General features: G+C 39.2%; 2 protein-coding genes across 2 annotated transcripts; both read left to right on the top strand.

Moving 5' to 3' along the window:
* The first annotated feature begins 3,011 nt into the window (after window positions 1–3,011).
* LOC111946272 (perforin-1-like) lies at window positions 3,012–8,098 on the top strand. The gene is made up of 4 exons (XM_020705075.3): window positions 3,012–4,728; window positions 4,824–4,962; window positions 5,045–5,259; window positions 5,952–8,098. Exons 1-4 carry the CDS (start codon window positions 4,211–4,213, stop codon window positions 6,850–6,852), a joined length of 1,773 nt encoding a protein of 590 aa, XP_020560734.2. The 5' UTR covers window positions 3,012–4,210; the 3' UTR covers window positions 6,853–8,098.
* A 152-nt stretch (window positions 8,099–8,250) lies between these two features.
* Window positions 8,251–16,717, top strand: LOC101167041 (perforin-1). The gene is made up of 5 exons (XM_004071237.4): window positions 8,251–8,374; window positions 12,680–13,242; window positions 13,334–13,472; window positions 14,301–14,512; window positions 14,608–16,717. Exons 2-5 carry the CDS (start codon window positions 12,710–12,712, stop codon window positions 15,464–15,466), a joined length of 1,743 nt encoding a protein of 580 aa, XP_004071285.1. The 5' UTR covers window positions 8,251–8,374; window positions 12,680–12,709; the 3' UTR covers window positions 15,467–16,717.
* The last annotated feature ends 22 nt before the right edge of the window (window positions 16,718–16,739 follow it).

Genomic DNA, 16,739 nt, shown 5'->3' with positions numbered 1-16,739 from the left:
CCAGCTACTTTAATGACAGGTATGGATTTCTGTGATTGTTATTTCGTGGGAACAATTTTTTTTTTCTTTTCACCCATGTAAGGTCACGGGCTCCGTAGTATCATGATTTGGTTGTTACAAAGCTTTTTCCAGACACACTATGTTGCTGTGGTACAATTTGGATATTAACATGTTAGTCTTTGATAGCTTACTCATTTGCTCTTCCAAATTTGTTGAGTGGACACAAAAAATTGAGGTGAGGGTGCAATAATTAAAGACTCACTCCAATGAAAGTAGGGTTATTTGATGTTTTGAACATATTCTTATGGCAATAAAAGCAAATTATTATTTATTGGGAACAATTTTTTTTTCCCATGTCAGGTCATAGGCTCTGTACCAAATGGACCCTGGTGAGAATATTTAGTTAAAAATGATGTAAAATACTGTTTCCAATGCAGACAGTTCATCATGATGAGGTATCATTGATGTTTTGTGAATTCTCCTTTTTACATTTTTAATTACATTTAAGGTTTGAGGAAGGTTTGCTTTTCTATTGTGAGAGTTTAAATAAATGCAGATACTTTTGATAAAATGATAAAATGAGCAGCCAAACACCTTTGGAGCCAGATTGGAGCATCAGAAAAGATTTTACTTCTGCTATTTTTTTTAATAAAGATTTGCACTTCTTTGGGCCACATACCAGTAGTTTTACGACAGGAAGTCACATCGGTAAAAACATTACAGAAACTGTCACACAGCTAGTGATTAGATCAGCTCAAGGAACCCGGTGTAAAAATGATAAAAACTTAAAAAGTTTTAAAAAGACATATTCAATAAATAGTCATCTGATCTCCTTCTTCCTCTTTTTCTTTGGGCCTTTCCAGTCAGGGGTCGCCACAGCTTCCCCCATCTAACCCTGTCTTCAGCATCCTCTACTCTGACACCAGCGACCTTCATCTAGTCCATCCAGTCCATAAGCCCCTCCACTGTCAGAGCCAGTTGTGGAGGAGAAAACAGCGTTGTTTCGGCTAATAGGAAGACAAAAACTTTAGGGGAACTTCAGGGCGCTGCATCAACATTGCCAACACACACACACACAGATCAGGTCTTTTAAGCAGCTCCATTGAGTGGTTTGTGGAAATTTCCTGAACTTTAACAGGACGGTTTGTTCAAGATCTTTCAACAAATCCTCTTTTTTGAGATCAATTTAGTCAATTAAAAATCTCAACATATACACAGAATGTTTGTGTCTCTTTCAAAAATGTGTCATGGTTTGGGTTTCTTTCTCTTGGTTTTTGCCTGTTCTGTCATATTAAAGTTATTTTTCCTGTTTTATTTTGAAAGGTTTCCTGTTTTGTCATGCTTTTGAGTTTTACTTCCTTGGTCCCAATCTCTCCTGATCTTGTTCACCTGTGTCTTGTCAGTCCTGTCTGTGTATAAGTCTTGTCTCTGCCTTCCTCTTGTGCTGGTCCAAGTCTCTTCCCTGGCTGTAATGTCCATGTTTGTCTTCTGCCATGTTTTCAAGTTTTGCCCACAGTGAGTTTGGTTTTGCTACCCTGCTCTGCAGCGCCTTTTGTTAAATAAACCCCTTGCCCTTGAACCGTGTGCTTCCTGTCTCTGCATTTTGGGTCCTTCACGCTCACCAGCCCCTCCAAACCTGACAGAATGAGGTCTGGGGAAAGTCAGCACACAGGGAATCTGTCGAAACTCTGAATGATATCAGTACATGCACGTTTCTGGATTCAACAAGCTGTTTTCCAGAGTGACGCTGTAAATGCTGGTCCCAGCATTCAAAGTTCCTCCTCTAAGTCTCTCATTCCTGCCTTTCCTGTCCTTCCTTCATCAAATGTACTCCAGTTTTTACCAGAACCCTTTAGATTTAAAACACCAAATATAGTATCTAAACTTCTGTATGAGTTATCAGTCACACCATTAATTTTTCACACCTGCTTCTGCAGCTCTTTTACAAAAAAGAAGAAATCCTCCAACGTGCTACGCAGACCAGACATTGCTTCTAGTTTCAAGTGACTCTTTTTTTAATCATTTAGAGAAAAACATTTCAGAAAATTTGAAACAGTGCTTCTGTTAATATCCAAAATGATTAATTTCAGACATGAGATTAAACGCTTCCAGATTTTCTAGATAATATTTAAGTTAACTTTTTAATAAAGGTTACCTCAAAAGATTTATCCATTTATTTACTTTTGGCTGGTTGGCACCATCCATTGCATATCCAGCAAAAGAAAAGAATCCTATTCTTGTGTGTTTGTTTGCGTATCCTAAAACAAATTGCTCTGTGACTGAATTTAAAAGTCAGGGCGGAAGGCTCACAGTTCTGTCTGAAAGCCTCAAAGAAGCGATGCATCCAGCAGGTACCACCGCCAGACGCCCCTCTGGAACCGTGGATTCAGGACCAGAGCAATTACCCGCTGCAAGGCAGATAATAATGGTCACAAAATGACGCCACCACCCAGCCAGCAAGGCCAAGTTGGCCCTTGTAGTTTTAAAGTGGGCAGAAAATGTGGGCCCCAGATGGGTTTGTCCGCAGTTTCCATGGTGTTGTCCTAAGTGAACATGGATGGGTTGGATATCTACAGCTACCCAGATACCCGGTGGACAGCACTTCTAAGGAATGGGTGTTGGAACATCTTATTAACAATGATATTCCTCCAAGAAAGTCTTCTCTGTCTCTTCCATATCTCATGTGTCCTTCCCATGACAGGGAGTTAGGCAGTGTTTTATTATGTATAATTTGATTATTCTGTGACAGAGTGGCGACTTGTCCAGGGTGTCCCCAGCCTTCAACCCTCAAGTGGATAAACCCCGGCAGCCCCGTGACCCCCAAACAGATTAGAACATGAATGAATACAATGTCTTCAATGCACAAAAACTGCTTCATTCAAGTGCAAAAATGTCATCTCTGTTTGACTACGTATTTTCTTAGCTTATAAACACTAACTTGAAAAGTCAATTTGTAAAAATGAGGAAACAAATTTTTTTGACCAATAGAAACTGTCACTTCACACCACACTCCCCCCAAACACGCACACCTCCACTGCATGGTCCTTAAATCTCGCCGCGTCTCTGCTGTGAGCTCCAAACCCTCAACAACGACCCATCAGGCAGGTTTGTGATCATTCTTTTCAAAATTCAAGTCCGTTGAGCCGTTTTTCTAAAACATGTTTTTGATTTTGATTCTGATTGATTTTTTACAGAATAAATAAAAAGTCAATTTTAGCCGAAAAGGAATGATTTTTTTTGAAAAGCTAAAAGATTATAGGTTTATACACTTTATGACGATAAAGATAATTTAGAGATAAAAATAAAATATTCTGACAAAATTCCACAAACGAATTTTACACTTTCACAGTTTTCAAGCTTTTAAGTTTGACATTCAGGTTAAATTTAATGGAATCAAGTTCCAGAATTTGTTTAAAATACTGAAATAAAATGAAAAAGTAAATTCAATCTTATTTTACCCTACAAAACCATTGGTTGTACACATGAGATGTTACTCCGTTCTCCAAAAAATGTCTTTACAAACTCAATCTTTGATAATTACAAAAGTGAAAACTGATTTTTTGGTTTGTATGTGAACATATAGATGATCTTTGTTTAAATTATTTTTAACAATTACGTACAGGTAGACTCCAAGGGTTGACGCAATAAAACAAGACTTTGGCCTACACATTTTTAATTAAATGTTTTCTTTTTGATTGATAATTTCCAATGGTACTGTACATGTACTTTCCAGTATTGATGATTGATGGATGCAAACTGTTTGACTGAAAAAAAAAATCAATTAAAATGTACAACAACCTTAATTAGAACGCCAAACCTGTTCTTGATCATGTTTGTGATTTATCAATCAGAGTTTCAGAAATTCACAGCTTGTGAAGCAAAAATTGATATTTATTCCCTTTAGAAAAGCAAAAAGCACAGCAGTTTTCTTCTTATGTTTCAATGAATTTAAATAAACCAGATTAGAGAGAAAGGTGTTAGCAGAAAGAGGAAGACTGTCGTATCAAAGGAGCAAGTTTGAACCCCAGTGTGTTACAACTTTTTCACAAAAGTTGAATAATTGCATTTTTTTTAAATATACAAAATATTCAACTACTACTCAATATGAATTTTCAGGTATTTAACCTGTAAAACGAAATGTAATTTGCTGATCTTGACTAAACTAGAGTTTTTTTTTAAATTTACATACACTTCACATGCGAACAGCATCATGTTCCCTGTGAAATTTTCCCTCTTCCTTCTGCTGATCTTTCCCATGTGCACATTCGAGATGTGCACAGACGGGACGCCCCAAGAGTGCCAGCAGGCAGAGTTTGTTCCGGGTTCCAATTTGGCCGGAGAAGGCTTCGACATCACTAGTATGGAGCGCAAGGGGGCTTTTGTCCTCGACATGAATCAATGGAAGCGTGAGAATAAAGCTTGCACCCTGTGCACCAACCCTTACATGGACAACAGAAGGCAGAAGTTGCCTCTGTCTGTGGTGGATTGGAGAGCGAAGCATTCCTGCAGCAGCAAAGTGTCCAGTCAAATTTTCAAATCCAGCGAGTCTCTGGTCGAGTCCACCACCTCTACTGTTCAAAATGACTGGAAAGTGGGTCTCAATATTCCTTTCAAAGCAAATCTGATGCTGGCTGGAAGCCATTCCAAAGTCGCTGGCTACTCCATGGAAAAAACCAAATCTGACAAATTCAGCTTTACGACCCAAGGTCTGTCTTGTGAGTACTACAGGTAAGATAACAACAAAAGCTTTTTAATCAAACTATTTTGTGAAATACCTTCACACTATAAACTATGTTCTCTGCCCTGTTCGTCTCTGATAACAGTTACCGTGTATCTAAAACCCCAACTTTGCAAAATGATTTTCTGGACTCAGTGAAACAACTTCCTAAAGTCTACAACCCACAAAGCAAGAACAACTATTACCATCTGATTGACACCTTTGGCACCCATTACATCACCAAGGTGAAACACAACAGATCAAACATGTTACTTGACCTGGGCGGCTTGAATCTAAATTAAACACCCTCTTAATGTTTCTTTACAGGTGAAAATGGGCGGGAAGGTTCAGGCTGTCACCAGCATCCGTGAGTGTGAGGCCCACCTGAATGGAATTGAAGTGAACGAGGTGGACATGTGCCTCAGGGTTGAAGCGTCCGCAACTACAAAAGGAACTACAATTTCATCTGAAGCAGAGCAATGCCAAGGAAAGAAGGACAAGTTAGGGAGAAAAATTACATTCTCCAGCTACTTTACCGACAGGTATGGATTTACATCAACAAACAACATTGACAAGTTTGATCTTATGGAATCTAATGCCATTTCATTTTTCGAATTCAGGTTCCCTTTGTCTATTTTAGATTGCTAAGCCAAACAAAAGAAATTACACCGTATACCACGTGTGTTAAATTCAAGGCCAAATGTGGCTCGCCATGTCATTTTATGTGGCCCGCGAGAACATAAAAGTTTTTACATTTTTAGAATTAAAAAATTAAAAATTGGTGTGTATTTATTAATATCTAGGGGGAATCAGACTTGAAATATTCGATTGGACAAATATACATTAGGACTTAAACACTGTCCATATAACCTGACCTGACAGAATAAAATTTAAAAGGATTTATGCTAGAGTAACAAGCAAACGTATGTTTTCTATGCAACTGCAATTGTCTCTTTAAAAAGGTATAGTAAAAAAATAATGAGTTATTTAACATTAAGGAGTAGTTAGATTTATTTTTCCTTACATTTAGTTAAATGGATAAGTTCTAACAACAACCAACAAATAAAATCAAACAGTTTATTGTACAGTAGTTTATATATTGATTGATTTATTCCAACCATCACATCTTATTGGATTTCGTCCTGCTAAATTTCTGGTTAATTTTGTCTGTGTGTGGTAGCCAAGCCACAACACAGATTGTATATACTGTAACACAGTAATGCTCTTTTGACAGGTTTATGGAAGTAAAGGGTGGTCAGACAACAGAACCAGACCTCATCTTCTCTGCCAGCACGAATCCATCAGCCTACAAGGATTGGCTGAACTCTGTGCCACAGAACCCTGACATCCTTTCTTACTCTCTGGACTCTGTTCATGAGTTAATCCCAAAGAGTGACCCTATGAGGCAAAACCTGCGCTCTGCTATCACCCATTACATCCTGGAGAAAGGCCTGATGAAGAGTTGCACTGATCCCTGTAAAGCAGGTATCAAGAGCAATTCAAGAGAACCCTGTGTCTGCCAGTGCCACAATAACCCTGCTGTGACCCCGGACTGCTGCCCAGCTGAGAAGAGTGAGGCGCGTGTTATCATTACAGTGGTGCGGGCCTCTAAGCTGTGGGGGGATTACAGTAGTGGCACAGATGCCTATGTGAAAGTGTTTTTTGGTAAACTGGTGGGTCGTACTCCTATCATCGCCGACGATGACAACCCACACTGGAACATGAAACTTGACCTGGGAACCCAGGTTCTGTCAAAAATAGTTAAACTGAAGTTTGAAGTTTGGGATGAGGATAATTGGGATGATGAATTGCTTGGAACATGTGAGCGAGCTCTGACATCAGGCACTAAGAGGGGTGTTTGTGCCCTTAATCATGGTGAGTTATTCTTTAACTGGAAAGTAGAATGTACTCCTAATCTGAGTGGCAGTTACTGCCAGAATTATCAAAGCAGCCCAATGGATAAAAACCTGAAGGAGCTGTACAGGTCCAGGCACTCCCTCCCTGTTCCCAAAGACATCCTCCAACAGATGGGTGTGTTTGTGAACAAATCAAGTTCAAGGAAAAATGAGAATCTGATGAAAATCTATGACGCCAACAAGAAGTTCTCTAACTTTACCAAAGAGTATTTCCTTTAAACCGGATCCATCTACTGACCATTTAACATCAGAAAAAGTTCTTAACACATGGCAGGTTTGATGGTCAAGTATTGCGCATGTTTTCTGCTGCTAAGAATTACACATTTATTTAAGCTTGAGGATAATTTCATATCTCGCATTAGCGTTTCTAATTTGAATGAAAATGGAAAGATTATTTTCCCACAAAAAATATTTCGTTCCCAAAATATAAAATTTTGTTCCCACAAAGTAATGAATTTGTTCCCATGAAATAATCATTCTATGGCAGATACCTTCACATTTCTTTCTGTGAACATCTCATGACAATGCATGAAAGACATGAAGGATGTTGAGAAATCTGATTATTTTATTTTAAAAAGCTCACCTGGAAGAAATTAAAGTGAACGAGGCGGAGACTTGCCTCAGTGTTTAAGCATTCGCAGCTATGAGCATAAATACAAATTCAATTGAGGTGCAGAACTGCCGAGCAAAAAAAAGACAAGTTAGGGAGAAAAATTACATTCTCCAGCTACTTTAATGACAGGCATGGATTTCTGTGATTGTTATTTCGTGGGAACAATTTTTCTTTTTCTTTCTTTTTACCCATGTCAGGTCACGGGCTCCGTAGTATCATGATTTGGTTATTACAAAGCTTTTTCCAGTCACACTTTGGTGCTATGGCACATCTTGGATTTTAACATGTTAGTCTTTGATAACTTTCTCATTTGCTCTTTCAAATTTGCTGAGCGGACACAAAATATTGAGGTGAGGTCACAATTTTTAAAGACTCACTTAAATCTGTCCGGTCCAATTCCGTCCGGTCCAACACAAAAGATTTTCAAAACGATTAAAATGAAAAAAGTTTGGCCTCGATTACAAAAGGGGTTTATTCAGACATACCTCTGGTTTGTCAGAAGTTTCATAACCCCTGTTGTTAAAGGAAAATATGTCCAACACAAGAGGCCCTCAGCTCTCATCTGTCTGCCCAGCTGTTGGACATTAAGTTAAAGAAATAAAAAAAAAATACACATTTATTTGAGCTTGAAGAAAATTACATATCTTGCATTAGCATTTCTAATTTGATTGAAATGTTTGTGTTTCTGTCTTGCTCTTTCTGGAACGCTCACTGCTTATCCCTTTGCTTATCAGCAAATGTTCTCAGAGGGGTTCACACCTGGAAGGATTTTGACAGTTCTGTCATTGACGGTATTTACTGTCATCAGTTTTTCCTGTTAAAAAAACTGAAATCAATAAAGAGTGTGACTACCTTTTTCTAGGAAATGCGTTTCTGTGGTTTGTGATTCTTCTCTGACTGGAAAGCTTCCACAATATCGATGATGTGACTTTGTCTGGGCAGACCACTAACCTCTCAAGCTCGTTTAATCAGCATAAATGAAACTGAAGCAAAACCACCTTTTTTTTCCTCTTGTCTTTTTGAGACCACTGTCACATCACCCCCTCACTGCCTCCTTCTGTCAGTCATACCTGAAGCACCAACGTTCATTCTCGCAGTAGTCAGTTTCAGCTTCAACTGGAAAGATCGGTGAGTTTCTTCTCATGAGCTATAGAAAAGTTTTACTTCTGCTTTTTTATGTATATGTATGAAGTATATATATATATAAATATATAGATAAAAAATTAAACTTCTGTGGACCACATCTCAAAATGTTTGCTACAGGAAGTGGTTTAATCATGTTGCATTGTAAAAACTTTGCACCAACCTTTATGCAAGTCTTTTCTGTATCATGTTTCATACTTATAACTTTTACTTCTGAAAGAAAAACTGGTAGAGCATGAAATTTTTTTTAAATTTGTTGGTGCGTGAAAGAGCAGACGGCGAAGAGTGTTTGAGGGAAAAGCAAAGAAAAGCAAATTTTCCTTTTTTTATTTGCAATTTTAACCTCAAATGCAGAATATTAACACAAACAACCTTACTTTACAAGTCTATGAGTGTTATATATCAACAAACAGCAAAAAGTTTGTTTTTGTGGAAACAAGCAAGTTTAAAGAAACGTGTTCAAACTTAAAGAGACAAATCCACAGATATGGACAATTTCTATTTAAGAGCTGCTTTTATTTTGAAACCATTCACACTTCAGGAAACCCTGTTGTAATGAAAGAAAGAGCAGAGTATTTGCCTTTTTGATGCAACTAGCTTAACAGTACACCTTTACTTGTGGTGTGGTCCTTCAGGTCTGTTAAGGGGCTCCATTGAGTGGTTAGTGGAAATTTCCTGAACTTTAACAAAACCTTTTTTTGAGATTAATTTCATATCAATTAAAGATTTATTTATATTTCTGCCTCAAAACGGGGAGTGGGGAAAATCAGCACACAGGGAATGTGTGATGTCTCTGTTTTCTGCTTTTTTTTAATGGTACGAAGCACTCCAAGATTTTCTACCATAATTTATTTACAAAACACGTGCAAATAGTGACCAGTTTCTCCACACTTTTCTAAAGTTGCAGCTCCGTATACATGTCTGACAGTTAAAATATAGATAGAACGGTCCATGTCTGCTCCAAACAGACTTAAGTCCTGAACTACATTGCTCCAGTTCATAAATTATTTCAGACTACTTTTTTGTCTGTCGGTCAACATGGAACAAACATGTGAGATTAAAAAATGTCCACAAATGAAGTCATAAGATTATGAGAAATAATTTTTTTTTTTACAACAATAAAGTTAAAATTTCACAAGTTTATCAATTGAGAATATATTACATAAAGTCATACTTATGATGCAAAAGGCTAAAAAAAATTGCAACAACAAAAAAGAATCAACCTCATATTTCAGTAGAGGAGACCTCTAGAGCGTTTACGTCAACTTTGGCTCCACAAATGAGGAAGTCTTTTAGCAAGTCCACATTATATTGGTGTAAACAGGCATCTGCAACCTTAAACATTTTATGAGCCGTTCGGATCGATTTTGCACCAACTACAACCCAGCAGCGGCTGCAAAGTCTCATTTCACCTTGTAGAAGATTAAGACACTGCTGTATTTTTGTGATATTGTCATTAATAAAACATGAACATAAAGACATATTAGCCTTTCTTTTTAAATATGAAAACGTTTCTAACTTTTGACAGAGGTTCACATGACTTCCTTTCAAAATAAAAGACCCCCTGTGTCACCTGAATTCAGCAAATGTAGTAATAGGCAGTGAAATGTCAGCAGTGATTTAAAAATCTCTTTTCCCTCTATGGTTCACCTCTTCCTGGAAAAAATAGTGAATCTAAGTTAATTAAGTGACACTTACTTTTTCAAACCATGAGGTGCACCTAAAATGATTCAATTTTGCTCAAAAATAGAAAATCATCCTTATGGTCCAGTGCGCCTTAATTCTAGAGATTTCTGTGGTACAAAATATGTTAAAACAATTTTGTTTGATGTGTGAAACTTACTTAAATTGTTTGTGAATGAGTTGAATAAAGTTTTTTTTTTTTACCGTACTACTCAGTTACTTCTTACTTTACAGTTTGAAATAAAAAACTATTCATTTTTCTATCATTGGAGGGGGTAAAAGAGCCCCATGTGGCTCCAGAGCCTCGGGTTGCAGGCCCCTGACTGTAACTATAGCAACATTAAAAAATGATGTGCAGAAAATTGTTCAAACTGTCACACAATTGGGAGATTGTGGCAAAGGAGTTCGATTATAAACTTAGTGGCATCGACATAAGTGGCTGCAGTGATGGATTTTGTCTTTTCGTGTAAGGTCGATGGAGGCTTACACAACCAACTTTGTTTTGGAAAAAGCCTAGCTTCTTTCATTTAAAATTACAAATTTTGTCTCTCAAATTATATGACTTTATTTTGTAAATGTTTGACTTATTTCTCATACTTTTATGACTTTCTTCTTTATATATTTATATAATACCGTACTTTTATGGTGGCCCTTATACTCTGTTGTAGAAATCTTATCTTATCATTTTATCAAAGAACAGTCTCAACCTTTCTTTAACAAACATTGTGATACTAAAATCTGTTTTTTCTATATTTTATTTATATTTTTTTATATTTTATATATTTTTTTTATATTTTATCTTTCAAACATTTGCAATCTGTACAAAATGCTGCAGGTTTTCTGCAGAGCAGAGATCCTTGAGAGCCAGAAAAAAAAGATGTGTTACTTCTGCCAAAGCAGACACTCTGACTCTACATCTGAGTTGCATCAAACTGTTGGTCTATAGTAAGGCTCTTCAACCTGAGGCTCTGGAGTCAAATGCAGGATTTGTATGCCTACGGTGAAGTGGGACTTTGCGGCTCTCGCTGGGTTTTAGTCTGTAGGACACTGAACTAAATGGCTTTTTTTTTTGCTCTAAAGCATGTATTTATCGTGGCCAAATTATGCGTTTTTCAAAACAAATTTCAAATGAAAGCGGAGTTCAGCACGCTTGTTCTGACACATCAGAGGCGCAAAGAATGAGAGCGAGATCTGCTTTCAAAGCAGATAAGAGATTCTGAGGAAACCACAGAAGTTCATCAACTGTTACATCTGCTTTTTAGTGATCTGAAGATAAATTTATTTGTTGCCAAAAAGAGAAGTGGAGAGGAGCTGATCACAAGACTCAGCGGAGACCCAGCTGACCTTCTCCACTGGCGAAAAAGAGAAGCATTTCTGTGCCGAACAAAATAACTTGTTTTTACTACTGCTTACTGTACTTATCGGGGGGTTGCAGGTTCACTCCCTGCTTTGCCTGCCCCTGTGCTGAAGTGCCCTTGGTCAACACACTGACCTCCATTCTTCACACAGGGGTTGGCAGTTCAGCCAGTTTTAAGCCTTGAAGAAGGTAAAAAAGCACAGCTTCTGCTCCAATAAGGAGTTGATAGATGACTAATAAGAGCATTTTTCACGTTAGTTTAGGTTTTGGATTCAATATTCTGTATTATTATACTAAATATTCTGTATATTTTGCATTCTCTCCATCAATCAGAGACTGAAACGTCCTCGTTGCAGGAAGGAGCGCTTTCACCCGTCTTTCCTCCTGCCAGCTATTAGACTCTACAGTGCCTCTCAGACACTTTTATTGTGTTATTTATTCTTTCTGTGCTGTTTTCATAGAGCTGTGGTAAAACATCAATATCTCCTTCATGTGATCGATAAAGTTCTATTTCATTCAAGTTCTGTTTAAAGTCTATCATTAAAACATTTCTGGGACGGTGAGCTTTAATGCTTAACGTGGTTCAGTGACTGTGTGAAATAAGTGAAAGGATCAATTCATTAATTAATCTCACAGGTTGTTAGTCTTCACAGCAATAATAATTTAAATTGATCTTTGAGAGAGCTGCACCGAGGCGTAGTGGTTGATAGAAACTTAGAAACTTTTATTTGTCATCGTCAAATGCTATTAGGTCAGTGCATGATTCATTAAAAAAAAAAAAGAGTTTACTGCTAATTTTTTTATTTATTTATAAACAATGTATTATTCAGTCATTTAAAAAATGTAAATAATTTGCAACAAAAAAGTGTATCATATGGTTATTGAAAACAAGTAATTACAACTAATTCAAACTACTAAAAGGTCCACTTGTCATTAAAATGTAATATTTTACAATTGAACAGAGTCTTACAATTGTTTATAAATTATTTAAGCTGTCTGTTGTCTTGTATGGGCAAACTCCAGCATACATTTATGACCTTTGAACTCTTCGGCTCGGTCCCTGAGATCTACAAACCAAAAACTTTTACAAATCCCCATAACCCGCTCTAAAACCAGAGGAGACCTTGCCTTTCAAGCTGTCGTTGGGCTGAAAAGTGCTGTAGAAATAAACATTTCCTTTCTCATTTTACAGCCTCATGCTAATGTAAGAGACTCGTTCCGATTCTTTCGTTTTTTGTTTTCTTTTTTAGGCACTATCCATCATTCAACTAAACAGCAACATGTTCCTGTGGCACATCATCATCCTCACGCTCTTCCTCCTCTGCTTACCTCGCTGCACTCTTCAGACGTGCACTGACGGGAAGCCCAAAGAGTGCCAGGAGGCAGAGTTTGTTCCAGGCTCCAATTTGGCGGGAGAAGGCTTCGACATCACAAAAATGGAGCGTAAGGGGGCTTTTGTGCTCGACATGAACCAATGGAAACGCAAGGATAAGGCTTGCACCCTGTGCAGTAACCCTTATATGGAGATGAAAAAGCAGAAGTTACCTCTATCTGTGGTGGACTGGAGGGCGAAGCATTCCTGCAGCGGCAAAGTGTCCAGCAAACTTCACAAATCCAGCGAGTCTCTGGTTGAGTCCAGCACCTCTTCTGTTGAAAACAACTGGAAGGTGGATCTGGAAATGGAGGTGACTGACAAAAGCGGGTCGGTGATGCTGGCTGGAACCAACTCTAAACTGGCCGAATACGCAATGGAAAAAACCAAAAATGACAGGTTTAGCTTTTCTACTAACAGTATAACCTGTGAGTACTACAGGTAAGAAAGGATTTGATTGAAGATGCTTCCCACTCCCACCTCAATCTGTGACCAGAAATCAATCACTGTTTAAATTCTCCATTGAATGCAGCTACAGAGTGTCGAGCCATCCCAGGATGCACCAAGAGTTTCGTAAAGCCGTCAGAGAGCTCCCCAAAGTTTACACCCAAGAAAACAGGAAGATATTTAACAAAGTCATCGAGAAGTTCGGCACCCATTACATCACGAAGGTGAGTGAAAATGGGAGGTGAATATTCCTTTATGCCTTAACCATTAGTCACAACTGTTCGTATGGGTGGATATGGGCCGCCTACGGATGAAAAATGGGCAAATCTGTACGGGGCACGTAATCGGCCCACAGAAAATTCTTAGATCTTAGATCGCTCATTGAACCTGTTGAGTAAACTCATACAGGCAACTGATTAGCACATCCTGTCCTTAAAGCATTTGCACACGGTCAGTAAGGCGCCAGATCTAGCACCACACCAATGGCTATAGTGTGGCATGAGGATACAGCAAGTGCGTGTTACTTCGATTATCTATTATTGTGCAGTGTGTAGAGTCGGGGGTTGAAAAAACGTATGACACACCTGTGTCACATCCACCACCCCTTACTGACCTTTGTGTGTTGTATGAGTGTTCGCTATGACCTGTCACCTGCAGCATACTCGACAAAAAAGTGCTCTGAGATTTTCACTGAGTAGTCTACAATCTTATTTTTAAAAAATGTGTGCAGGCCACCTGTGTGCCCCGCACAACTTTGACCATTAATCGCCCACAGATGTGCTTTAAAAACGTTTGGGTTTTCGTTTTGTTAGCAACCAAAGTCACAATCACAGATGTTTCAATCGTCACAACAACTTTTTTTTTCTTATTCTGATGATTCTCAACACACTGTTTTAATTTATGTCTTCTTGCTCTGTTTCTTTTCAGTCACGTTAAGTGATGTTAACGTTCAAATCAGTCAAGTCGGGCTTCTTCAAAAGTTTTGGACAAGTCTTTCTCAAATCTGTAAAATCCCTTCTGGGTGACTGACGGTGTGAAATTTTCTGCCACAGGTGAAGCTGGGGGGCAAAGTTAAGACTGTGACCAGCATCAGGCAGTGCGAGGCCAGCCTGCAGGGTCTCTCTGCCGAGGAGGTTCAAATGTGTCTGGAAGCGGAGGCGTCCGCAAACGTCAAAATGAGCGCGAAAACAGAAATGAAGCACTGCAAGAAAGATTCCAACAAGCTGGACAACAAGCAAGCGTTCTCAGACTTCTTCACAGACAGGTGCGGTACCTTTCTTTCAAACATTCTCTTAAATGTTTTCAACAATTCTTTCTAAACAACAAATGTGCTCACTTGTCAAACCTTCTCACCATCAGGCTGACAGAAATCAGAGGCGGTCATACCACAGAACCAGACCTTCTGTTCTCTGCTAAAAAAGATCCATCAGCCTACAAGGATTGGTTGAGCAGCGTGCCGCAGTATCCCGACATCCTCTCATACTCCCTCGATTCCCTTCATGACTTACTCAGTCCTAAGGACCCTGTCAGGAAAAACCTGCGCTCTGCCATCCGCCATTACATCCTGGAGAAAGGTCTGTGGAAGAACTGCAGCCAACCCTGCCAGGCCGGTATCAAGAGCGACTCAAGAGATTCCTGTGTCTGTCTGTGCCACAACGAGCCCGCTGTAAACTCGGACTGCTGTCCAACTCGGAAGGGCATGGCCCGGGTCATCATTACAGTACAGCGAGCCTTGGATCTCTGGGGGGACCACTCCACCCCCACAGACGGCTTTGTGAAGGTCCTGGTCAACAACCAGCAGGTTCATCGTTCTCCTGTCATCAACAACAACAACAATCCACACTGGGAGAACATCGTCGACCTGGGCTCAATGGATTTGTCTTCCCCAAATATCATCCGCTTTGAAGTTTGGGACCAGGACAGTGGCTGGGACGACGACCTGCTGGGAGGGTGTGAGGAAATTCTGACCGCCGGGACAAAAGAGGATGTGTGCACTCTGCAGCACGGCCGATTCTACTACAAATGGGAGGTGAAGTGTGCTCCAAGTCTGGGAGGAAAGTCGTGCACGGACTATGAGGCTTCCCCGATGAATCAAAGCCTGAGGAAGATGTACACATCCCGACACGCTCACCCTATTCCAGAGTCCATTCTGTTGAAGATGGGTGTATTTGTGGATAAAGATCGCTCATCCACGAATCTCACTCACAACCTCAACTGAGGGCTAAACAGCAATGTTATGTGTGGCTACCTATCCCCACCAGATTGCACCACAGCGGTCCAGTCAATGAACATCCAATCATGAAGTCTTTCATCAATCTAACAAGACATCTCCACCAAGATTTGCTCAGCTGGAAGACAACACTTTTCTATTTCAATCTTTGTTTAAATCAACATTGGTACATATCGAGGGTCCGATTCCCATTACAAACTCACCACCCATGCCTAAAAGTGACTTCCTGACGATGTTTTCAGCTTTTGTTGCTCACATTAGCTCCCTGTACCCAAACATTATCCATCCGCTTGGACAGTCCTGCTAAAAACTGTAACCTGCCTGCAGACATCGACAACACACCCACTCCTTCCGTTATAATAAAACACCTTCCCATTTCTCATAATTAGATATTTTCTAAAGTAATGGTTCTCATTTGAATCCCATTTTGTTTCTAAAACGTACAAAAGATCTGCACCGGCATTAATAATTTCCCTCCGATCATCTTTTGATCTATTTTCAGAGCGTTCCCAATTGTCTTTTAATTATGATTGTTGTTTTTAGCCAAAAATTATTTTAAAACAGTCATGTTCTGGGTTATAGTTTCTGCAGAGTGACAAAACAAAGACCAACATGGATCTATTTGGCTACAAATGGACGTATCAGAATGGAGCAGGGAGCTTGTAGCTTGTGGCCCGCCCACCATATTTTCTATGCAAAAGAGGGTCCTGATTCGGATCCCAGATGGGTTCTGTGTGGAGTTTCCACATTCACCTCGTGCATGTGCTGGTTTTCTCAGGCTTCCTCCCACATTCCAAAAATACACTTCATAGCTGAATTGGTTTCTCTGATGTGTCCCTGCGGTAGAGAGACGACCTGTTCGGGGTGTACCCCCGCCTTTGCCTAGCAGTGGCTGGGATAGGCTCCAGCAGCAGCAACATGACCCCAAAAGGGAGTCAGAGGGTTTGGAAGACAGATGGATGTGTAACATGGATTTACTTGTTTTAGCCACAAAAAAAACCCGAAAGAACATAAATACAGAATGCAGCATTAACCTTTTCAATAATTTTCTCTATGTAACCGTAAATTTCATCATTACTTTTAACAATGTATTTACAGGATCTTAAAAAAAAAACATGCTTGAAAAACTCTTAAAATCACTCTCCATATTTAACTGAATATTTATGTGAAATGTTTGATGTATTTAATACGAGTTTGTGTGTTTTTCTAGCATCCGCAGAATAAAAGCAAAGCATTACAGCTGCTTGTGCTTAGTCTCATG

This window comes from Oryzias latipes, chromosome 8 (assembly GCF_053564925.1).
Source record: "Oryzias latipes strain Hd-rR chromosome 8, Olatipes_Hd-rR_3.1".
In the NCBI taxonomy this organism is placed as follows: Eukaryota; Metazoa; Chordata; class Actinopteri; order Beloniformes; family Adrianichthyidae; genus Oryzias; species Oryzias latipes.
This window is presented reverse-complemented; position numbering and strand designations above follow the sequence as displayed.